The sequence below is a fragment of the Xiphias gladius genome, chromosome 8 (genome assembly GCF_016859285.1).
Source record: "Xiphias gladius isolate SHS-SW01 ecotype Sanya breed wild chromosome 8, ASM1685928v1, whole genome shotgun sequence".
NCBI lineage: Eukaryota > Metazoa > Chordata > Actinopteri > Istiophoriformes > Xiphiidae > Xiphias > Xiphias gladius.
The window spans coordinates 31,121,167-31,131,778 of NC_053407.1; the positions used below are offsets into that span (position 1 = coordinate 31,121,167).

At 44.5% G+C, this 10,612-nt stretch overlaps 1 protein-coding gene and 3 non-coding genes across 4 annotated transcripts; 2 read left to right on the forward strand and 2 right to left on the reverse strand.

Annotated features, from left to right (window-relative positions):
* Nucleotides 1-1,695: 1,695 nt before the first annotated feature.
* Nucleotides 1,696-10,070, forward strand: sall1b (spalt-like transcription factor 1b). The gene is made up of 3 exons (XM_040132784.1): nt 1,696-1,765; nt 2,699-5,940; nt 9,413-10,070. The coding sequence occupies exons 1-3, from the start codon at nt 1,696-1,698 to the stop codon at nt 9,779-9,781; spliced, it is 3,681 nt and encodes a 1,226-aa protein (XP_039988718.1). The 3' UTR covers nt 9,782-10,070.
* trnae-uuc lies at nt 7,107-7,178 on the forward strand. The gene has a single exon. It is a non-coding gene; the product is annotated as a tRNA-Glu (tRNA).
* Nucleotides 8,733-8,804, reverse strand: trnae-uuc. The gene has a single exon. It is a non-coding gene; the product is annotated as a tRNA-Glu (tRNA).
* Nucleotides 10,071-10,296: 226 nt separating the features above from the next.
* Nucleotides 10,297-10,368, reverse strand: trnae-uuc. The gene has a single exon. It is a non-coding gene; the product is annotated as a tRNA-Glu (tRNA).
* Nucleotides 10,369-10,612: the final 244 nt, after the last annotated feature.

A 10,612-nucleotide genomic window follows, 5' to 3' on the forward strand; every position in this document is an offset into this window, starting at 1 on the left:
ATTTGAACGTTTTGGGCCACAGCAGTTCTGAGAACTGATCTGCTTTTATTGTGTTTTATGTTTTATTGACGATTAACGAATTAAAAACAGTGAGTTATGAGCTTTAAAGTCAAACAGCTGGATGATGAATCCACTTTGCGGGTTTTGTCTTCTGTCGGCAGCGTCTGAGTCGTCACTCGTCGGTCGGGATGAAATCAGCGGCAATGACTGACATTTTCTGTTCAACGTGTACGAAATTGTGCCGCATTACTCATCTGTATGTGGAGGGGGGGTGAACTTTACACCACAGTGGGTTCTCCGTGGAGAAATATCATCATCATAAACACAGCGGACTAAACACGGGCTCTGACTTCATCCTCTGCTGGTTGGTTCTAATGTTTACAGGCCGACAACCAAAACTCAGAGCTGAAAGATGCTAAAATGCCGAGCAGAGCCGCAGACTGGTTGATAATTCACAGCGGTTTGTCACTACGATCAACACCTGTCACGTTGCACACAGTCATTGATCAATTGTCAATATAAAAATATTGATCACAGCTGCTTTAATACATCTAGTAAACTATTCACCTAAAGAAATGAGGTGTGTTTCCACCTCTTATCTGCTTTTGTCCTGACGTTGTGCTGACTGACGCTTCAACGGTCCGGTGTGGTTCTATATAATATTATATATGATCTCGTGCAGAATCGAATCAACAACGTGTTAGTCCAGCTCTCAGTACTCTGTGACCCCCCCGCTTGCAGATCCCTCTGAGACTCCAGTCCTTATGACACAGACCGTAGACTCCTTTACCATGAATGTCTGTCTTCTCCACATGATGCACACACTCTTACTTTAAACACCTCCGATCTTATATCCCACTTTGTGTGACAGGAAGTGGAGTTTAGTCCCTTGAACATGAGACTATCCGTGTCGATGTGACTCAGACACGTCCTTTGGGCCCCTGCAGCGTTACTAAGGGCCCAGGGGTCTGAACCGCTGAGAAGTCTTTATTTCTAATGACAGTGTACCTGCTTCAAAGGTGCGTGAGAGAACACCTGGATGATCACACGCCCACATCTGAGGCAGACAGATGTGTCTGAAGTGACTCGACAGTGAACCAGATAACCTGTTGGTTCGCGTGACTGAGTGACTCCCTCACCTGTCTCTCTCAGGTCACCTGAACAATGCAGCAGATCTGTTTCCAGCAGCCACATGGAGAAGAGTTAAATATTAAAATATGAACTTCAGACGCCTCGACTTACGACATAAATAGAAAATCTGTGTCTGTGTATAAATAGCAGGGGAGTTTTGGGTGGGTAATAACATGGTCTAAAGAAAACTGGAGAAACAAACAGTTGGTTTCATTTTCCCTTTCAGTCTCTGAGGTCCCGGTGACAGTCTCTTTTTTCGTACCTGAACAGATTAACCGTTGCTCACATGCAGGTGAAATTTGCTACAGGCATTTGAATTTTTTTAATTTACATTACACCCGTTCCCCACATGTAGAATACTTCCATCCGATGGACTGAGACATGGTGTCCGTGAGCTGCAACAGAAAGGTTCGATTCTGTCAGACGGTTTGGTTTGTAATGACAAACCCTGTATTTCTGCGGTGTCTCTCTCTCTCTCTCTCTCTCTCTCTTCTCCCTCCCTCCCCTCCCCTCCCCTCCCTCTCTCTCTGTCTCTTTTCATTCAGTTGTGTCAGAGTTGGAAACATGTCGCGGAGGAAACAACCCAAACCCCAGCACATCCATTCTGGTCCTTTACCTCTTACTGAACACACAGGTAAGTTATTTTAACACAGGAAATGATTTGAATTTCATCCTCAAGTAAAAGGCTGTGAAGTTTACGGCATCATGATTTTTACAGAAAGGACATTTCTCTTAACAGAAGTTAAGAAAAACTACTGTGGATGTAATGTACAATCTTTTTCAACATTTCTTTATTTTGTCAGGAGATAATCAGGTCTCTATGCCATAATATTTGTATTTTTATAACATTCCTATCATACAGGACCTGCTGTAATGATAGTGGTAGAGTTTAGTATGTAGTAGTACAGTAGTGTATTAATCTAATGTTGCTATAAAATTTCTACAGAAATCTGCAGAAATGATTTATTGTTATAACCCATTTCAGTGTGAAAGATAAATCTTTTGAATTAAATCTTAAATTTACCTGCAACATATTTAAGTTCTTGTATGTATAGGTCTGTTTTTTTACAGTAAGAATTAAGATTGCCATTAATTCTTAATTAAAACATTTGCAGAGTTCACTCAGGTGAGAAACTAGTTATGGTGTTTCATGGATTTAAGACTAATCTTATATTGGAATGCTCTCATTTGCCACTGGTCAAGCCACTCTAAAAAGACAGGAGTTTGAGAATTATTTTGGAAGATGATGTTAAAAAGCATTCATGAAGAATGCACCTTTTAAAAAGTGATTTGATTTGTAGAAATGAACGTAAGTAAACAGACTGTTTCACTCACTTATTCCTTGTATTAGTTTCTAATGACACAGAGACATTTATGAACGTTAGAAAATGTTCCTGAAATGTGCAGGAAAGTTTGTTGATTGACAAAACAGCTGGAATTAGGCAAACCACAGGACACATAGTAATTCAAGGTATTTCATGGGCTCTACTTTGTCCTAATAGATTTTCTTTAAATGTTATATTTCTCTCAGATAATAATAACTTCCTTCTTTTTATCTGTTTCAAAGATGCCTCTCTCAGTCCAGACTCTCCTCCTGCGGTGGATCTCTGTGTTTGTGTCTGCAGCCGATGCTGTGCTGAGTTTAGAGCTCTATCAGACCTGGAACAACATCAAACAGACTGCACTCCAAATCCTCCAGTGCTGATTGTGAATGAGGACGAGGATCTGCTGTCCTGCTGCAAAACTCCCCCCGCAGCCTCATCACCAACCGGCCCAGCCGGGGGGCCGGGTCAAACGCTTAATGACTCTGAGAACTGCAGCACGCCTTCACAGGACGGATCCAAAGAAAGTGCAGGATTCATGGATTGGTTTAGCAGCAGGAGAAGCCAGGGCAGTGCTGAAAGCTCAGGAAGCACCAGCAGTAACCGGAGCAGCAGTGGCGCTGAATCTAACACTGACACCGTCTTCTGCACCTCAGCATCTGTACCTCAACATGGCTGCTCAGCGGACCAAAGAGGATTCTCGTGGATGAAAAGCAACGTCATTATTGAAAACCTCGAGAGCACTAAAGTGGCTGTGGCTCAGTTTTCACAGCAGACTCACTCAGAGAGACACCACAGTACGACTGCCATCTCCTCTCTACTGCAGCAGCTCCTCACCCTGCAAATACAACAACTCCACCAGCTGCAGCTGATCGATCAGATCCGTCACCAGGTTCTGCTGTGTGCCTCCCACAGGGCCGAGATACCGGAGACGCTAGCGATTTGCACCGAAGGCCTGCCATCCTCAAAATCCACCAATCGGCTCACAGCTCTCAGCGCCCATCTATCTCAACAACTAGCTGCAGCTGCTGGGATGGCCAAATGCTTATCAGCTCAGTCTGCTAACATGGTTGACTTCAAGCAGCTCACGGCCATGGAGCACTTACATCAAAGTCCACCTGACAGCAGAGATGCGCTGTCAAGTTCTGAGTCCTCACAAACTATCAGTGAGCTCATGACGTCAGCTGTCCACAAGCACCTTTCCAAAAAAACACACAAGGGCTGTGGTTCACCTGACTCCCAACTGGGGTTCTTGTCCCAAACCAAGATGTCCTCTTTGATGTTGAGCAATAGTCGCTTCGTCAGCGAGACTTCTGAGAGCTCTCACTCACCTCAAGCCTCGGGCTCTGAGCACACAACTTCAAACTCTGTACCAAACATCTGTGCAATTGTGGAGGATCTGGAGGCCCTGGCAGCCTTGGCCCAACAGAGGCAATGTAAGAATCTGACCCTTTCTGAGCCCCGACTGTCTTCAAAAGAGTCTTTTTTCAAACGCAAGTGCAGATATTGCGCGAAAGTCTTCGGGAGCGACAGTGCCTTGCAAATCCATCTGCGATCACACACGGGAGAACGGCCGTACAAATGCAACGTCTGTGGAAACAGGTTCTCCACCCGGGGGAACTTAAAGGTTCATTTTCAGAGGCACAAAGAGAAGTACCCACATATTCAAATGAACCCTAATCCTGTTCCAGAGCACCTGGACAACACCCAGACCAATGGTGGGATTCCTCAAAGTGTGTCCTTCTTACCACAGAAAGCAGTTACAAGATGGCTTGATGGGCCACCATCCTCAATTACAATTACCTCTGGTGTAGACAAGTCAGACCCAACCAACCTGTCCCCTCTCATCACAAAAGAGGAGCAGCCAATCTCAGTGCCCATTCCCCTTTCTCAAGATGATCTTCACTTTGATTTGACTTCTGACTCAGTTGCGACAGGGCAACAAAGAACCACCAATCTTAAGAGTGAAGACGTAAAACCATCGTTTAACTTTGTCTCTAAAATCGCGACCACAAAGTCAGAGGAATCGGTCGATGTCATACCCAATCCATTCACCAATCCAACTTCTACCTCATTTTCAGGGTTCCTTTCATTAAAATGCTCTGAAAACCCCAAACTCCAGCTGCTTCCAGGAACTCCTGACAAAACAGTGTCAGACCAAAACGAGTGTCTCGTCTGCCACCGAATACTCAGTTGTCAGAGTGCCCTTAGGATGCATTATCGGACTCATACAGGGGAGCGTCCCTACCAGTGTAAGCTGTGCAGTCGAGCTTTCACCACCAAAGGAAACCTGAAGACACATCAAGCCGTTCATCGTGCAGCGATACCACTTAGGGTCCAGCACTCGTGCCCCATCTGCCAAAGGAAGTTTACAAATGCTGTGGTCTTGCAGCAACACGTACACATGCACATGGAAGGTCACGAACCCAATGTAAATCAGAAATACGCCCAGGATTCTGATGAGGAATTCAAGGACATAGCAAAAGTGAGTCACGTGCAGAAGTTTTTGGATGACAGGGATGAGGGCTTTTGTGAGAACAGATTGTCTAAATTCAAATCCTTGTCCATCCATTTGTCCCCATCATCATTTGGTAAAAATCTACTTGAAGCTAAGAAGAAGACCAGTTACCACGGGACACATGGGGAGCTGCAGCTCAAATGGATTAAGACGGAAAGGTCAGACAAACCTAATGAGGAATGTAGTCAAACAAACAACCAACAGGCTGCTGATAGTGATCAGTTGACCGGCACATTACCCATATCTGACAGTTTAGCTTCCAAGCAGTCTCTGTCGCCAAATAACCAAGCTTCACTCTATTTTAAAACTACAAACCTTCATGAACCTTTCCAGACGTGGCCCAACTCAACCCCTTTAACGCTCCATGCATCTGCTACAGCCCCCACTGACCTAACATTATTTAACCACACTGAGGATCCTCCGAGCTTGATTCACAATCTCAGAGAAAAGGGGACGTTTAAGAACACTTTTTGCGATATATGTGGGAAGAACTTTGCTTGTCAAAGTGCCTTGGATATCCACTACAGAAGCCATACCAAGGAGAGACCATTTATCTGCACAACATGCAACAGGGGCTTTTCCACAAAGGGGAATCTCAAGCAACACATGCTCACGCATCAAATGAAGGACCTTCCACCACGTCTCTTTGAACCCTCAAATCCCAACCAAGCGTCCAACCATAACAGCCTCGCACTATCCCCTGGAACACAAGCTGTGAGGACAGAGATGACTACTTTCCTGAACTCTTCTGTTGGGAACAGCTGGGATCATTCTGGCCATTCACTGAGCTCCTCTGTATGTGCTGTTACACCACCTCGTCGGACACCCAGACAGCACCACTGCAAGACCTGTGGGAAAAGCTTCTCCTCCTCCAGTGCTCTGCAGATCCATGAGAGGACTCACACAGGGGAAAGGCCATTTGCCTGCACTGTCTGTGGACGAGCTTTTACTACCAAAGGAAATCTGAAGGTTGGTTTCACCTACATATATTCTTAGGGACTTACTTTTGTTTCCACTGCCACCCCCCCCCCCCCACCCGTTTTGGAATCAAGTTCTGGACCTAAATTTGGGCACTGTTCAGCTGTTCACATGATACTAAATCCAAGTTCAGGTATTATCATGGGATAGAAATGCAACAGCTTATGTGCAACATTGCAAACAACCCCAGTCCTGTATACTCAGCTTGGATCCTTCTGTCCAATTACTACTGCAGGTTGGGCCCTTCTGTTAGTTTAATACTGATACTAACATGAATGTGAAAGAAAATCAATATTAACGGTACTTGTTCCATTATTGTCTGTGTCAAAACTGAACTATACTTGCCTACCAAAAAGTGCATAAAAACGACAATCTTTGTCCTGTTGTGAAGCGTAAAACACAGCAAAAACACAAGACCCTGCAGGCACGGTCTCCAATTTGTTATTTTCACCTTTTTAAAATTCTACATTAGGATTTCGTTCCCAAATTTCAAGCTTACCCCTATAACTTGCAATATTCCAGAGGTGGCATATCATTTCACTGTGTAGTGCATATAAGTTGACATTAAACATTTCAGACTAAAAAGTACCTCTAACGAGATAAACAAAACAAAAAAGGTCCACAAAGTTACAGAAATGGTCTGACACATCCGCTATCCAAAATCATAGAGGTGTCGGGGGAGGGGGTTTATGACGCTGTCCGACTATCCGACGAGCAGTATGGACCCAGACTAAATTCCATTTAATGGGGTGCAAGACAAGGCACAGAGTTGAATTAGTAAACTTTTTGTGAAAGCAGCGGACGGTGATGCCGTGAGAAGCTAATTTTGCATCAACAACAAACATTAGCTTCTATGGCTAATGTTGGCTTAGCCATTGGTTACTTTCCTTTGTAAAACATAATAGCAGTTACTGATACTGCCATTCTCAGTATCGAAGTTTTTCAGATTCCTGTCTTTGCCTGGTTTTCTGAGCACTTTTTGAAGCAAAACTGGACAAAAATATTTGTTGAGCTGTGTAGGTTTTTTAGCCAAGACTGTTAAGGGAAATTTGATGTTCCTCGCCGGAAAATATGGACCATATCACTGCCTGAGTTACAGTTAAACCTTAATAGTTACCTGTTACGCAGTCAACTACTGTATACGAACACTGTGTACGTCCCATATGGTCTAGCGGTTAGGATTCCTGGTTTTCACCCAGGCGGCCCGGGTTCGACTCCCGGTATGGGAATCAACATTTAGCCATCGTGACTCTGTAGGGGGGCCAGTCCCTGACACTATTACCTGTAGTTGAGCCAAACCATGAATGCAGGCAGGCAGGTGAAAGGCAAAGCTGTGAGTTGATGCCTGATCTGCCGGAGGCTCCAGAATCTTCAAACCTCAAATCTTCAAACGTTGAACGTTCCAGGCGTCATTTTTGGCCAGTATTCCCTAAAACTTTGAAGACTGCCTCCTTGTTCTGTTTTGTATCTTATGCTCTCTTAGCACACACACAAGGATCAACATGTACACTGTGTACGTGCACATGCAGGTGAAAAAACACACATTCTCGCAGAGGAAGTACTGCATATGTGTTGTTTCACGCTATTCCACTGATCGACCGTCAGTGGTGACAATGCTTCCGAGATGCACACGGGGTTATGTTAAGTTGAATGGTGCCAAACAGCTAATCTGATAGCTGCCTCCATATCGGACTCTCTGGGTCCCTGATCCCTCAAATATAACCTCAGCAAACAAATGTACTGATTACGTCAATTCTGGAGACCTGAGCTCACCTTCCGTATGGTGTGGCAGTAAGGATTCCAGGTTTTCACCCTGGTGACTTGGGTTCAACTCCTGCTATGGGAATTGACATTTAGCCAACATGAATCTGTAGAGGGATCAGTCCAAATCACTGTGTTAATGACTATAGTTGACCTCTAGCAGTTTGGTCTGCCAGAGAAGGTGAATGGTTCCATTACAGCTAATGTGATAGGTTCCTCGATAATGTGATAGGTTCCTCGATTTCAGACATAAATGCAAGATGTCTGAAATGATGTCAAGACAACGTCTCCATTTGGTCAATGGCACAGATTTTAGTCTCATACTACACTCACCAACACAGTGACTTGGATGGCTGTGTCCATAAAGCCTTGCTGGGTAAAATACTGTTTTCCATACCAGGGGTTGAGGAAAACCGGGAATCCCACCCGCTAGACCAAATGACATATACATGTTTTCAGGACAAGCAAAACTGTCCAAATCCTAAACCTACTGCAACGGAAAGATTTCAGACCAAAGTCAGCTGATTTCAGTGGTACTGCTGTAATGAGTGGATTCATCGACAGCGCTGACGATTGAGCAAACAGATATGAAGAGAGGCCTAGATGAAGGAAGCTATCAGATTAGCTGTTTGGCACCACTCAACTTTACGTCACACTGTTTGTGTCTTAGAAACAGCGACGCCACCGACTGTCAACGAGTAAAACAGCGTGACGCTACACATTTATTTTACTGCCCTCTGCAGGACGTTCGCTGCATCACCTGTCTCCGCATGTGCATACACGTTTATCCTTGTGCGTGTGCTAATTGAGCATAAGATACAAACAGAACATGCACACAGTCACTAAAGTCATTGGTTAATTCTGGTCAAAAATTTCATGAAGATTCGGGATTCCCGAGCAGATCAGACAACAACTCACAACTTTACCTTTCACCTGCCTGCCCGAATTCATGGTTTGGCTCAACTACAGGTTATAATGTCAGGGACTGGTCCACCTACAGATTCACGATGGCTAAATGTTGATTCCCATACCGGGAGTCGAACCCGGGCCGCCTGGGTGAAAACCAGGAATCCTAACCGCTAGACCATATGGGACGTACACAGTGGTCGTATACAGTGATTTAGACGCTAACAGGTATCCAGGAACATCTCCAACACTAAAAGATTGTGTCAGTAAGACCTGTAAAAATCCTGAATGGGCTAAACTAAATGGGACCTTCCTCTAATAGAACCAGCACCAATAACAGCAACATTTGAGACCAAAGCCAAAATTACTCAGATCAGTGGATTCGTTTTTGGACATCAAGTTAATTATTTTCACATTTTCACGTGGAGTTTAATGTTGGTAGCTTTGACACTTGAATTAGAGCAGTTGATGAACTGGAAACGATCATGACAGCACTAACCTCTGAGGGAACAGAGACCCAGAATGTTACCTGCGTGGCACCTTACAACCTCCCGTAACCCTGCTCCGGCTCTCATACTCAGCGTTAGAAACCCGGAGTCCTAACCGCTAGATCGAATGGGAGTTACACGTATTGTCACAGCTGTTCTCCACCTCCAAGAGCAGATGTACTGATCAGGACAGTTACATTGAAATGAATGATGTCTATAAGAAATTCAACTGTTTCAAATGCCGGTGTGATCCAGTCCACGTAGGGAGATCACCATGTCCAAATGGTAACCAGACTGTCCTCTTGCAGGTTCATATGGGAACTCACATGTGGAACAGCGCCCCCAGTAGGAGAGGCCGCAGACTGTCTGTGGACAGATCATCGGCGGGGTTCAGGACTCATCCTGTGAAACTTCCTGAGCCGCCACAGAAGAATCCAGCTTTGGTTTCCAGCAGCAGAGAGTCCGTTTGCCACTGGCACCAAAGTCCAGAGCTTTTCTCCGCAGGTTTGAAGCTGAATGATGTTTGTGTGATTCAGAGTGAAGGCTTGTCCTTCCTCTCAGGACATGTAGGACTGAAGGACAAGACACCTGCAGACGGCACAGGTGTCTGTCTCAGTAAAGTGCACCGCACCGACCTGAGCGACCCTCCCGTTGTGTACGGGGGGAATAATAATTAGAAAGACACAACAGGTGCACTGACTTGATAGACATTAGGGACAGAAGGATGGCTAAAGTGTTTAGAGACCTAAATACTGTGCAGCTTTGTACACTACATTCCTGGACAGTTCAAAATACGTGTAAATATTAATATATTGAATGCAAAGTGCGCATCGTTGTAACTTTATGCCGTTTTGCTGTGTGAATTTACAGCTGACATAAACGTAACTTATCTCAAAAAAAGTGCAGTGTCATCACCTGCAATAAATGTTTGAACATGCCGGTGAGAGTGTTCGTCAGTCTCCAGGTAATCTTTGTTTTACACAACAAGAAGGACGAATTTCTGCCTTCTACTCGTTTTCTGCTCATTAACTGTTAGTGATGCTGACTTTCTCTGTTTCTGTTATTTCTTTAAGTTCAATTATAACAATTGATTTGTTGATTAAAACAGACTTTTGGTAGTCATTCATAGCACAGCATGGGAAATCCTTTAAACTCTTATCGACATTGAGTCTGAAACCAAAGAACATTAACATTCCCATACCGGGAGTCGAACCCGGGCCGCCTGGGTGAAAACCAGGAATCCTAACCGCTAGACCATATGGGACCTGTCTGTGGTGAAGATTGGCATTTTTTTTTTTATCACACAAGATACGCTTCTTTATATTTCACACCTACAAGCATCTTGTCCTGTGACGTTCCCTGTCGCCTCGCATGAAAACATCTACGTACCACATGGTCCAGCAGTTAGGATTTCTGGTTCTGGTTCCGGTGTGTGTGAGACAACATTTAGCCGGCATGGATCTATAGCTAGTCTAATTCACCGGGTTATTAAATATAGGGCAATTAAT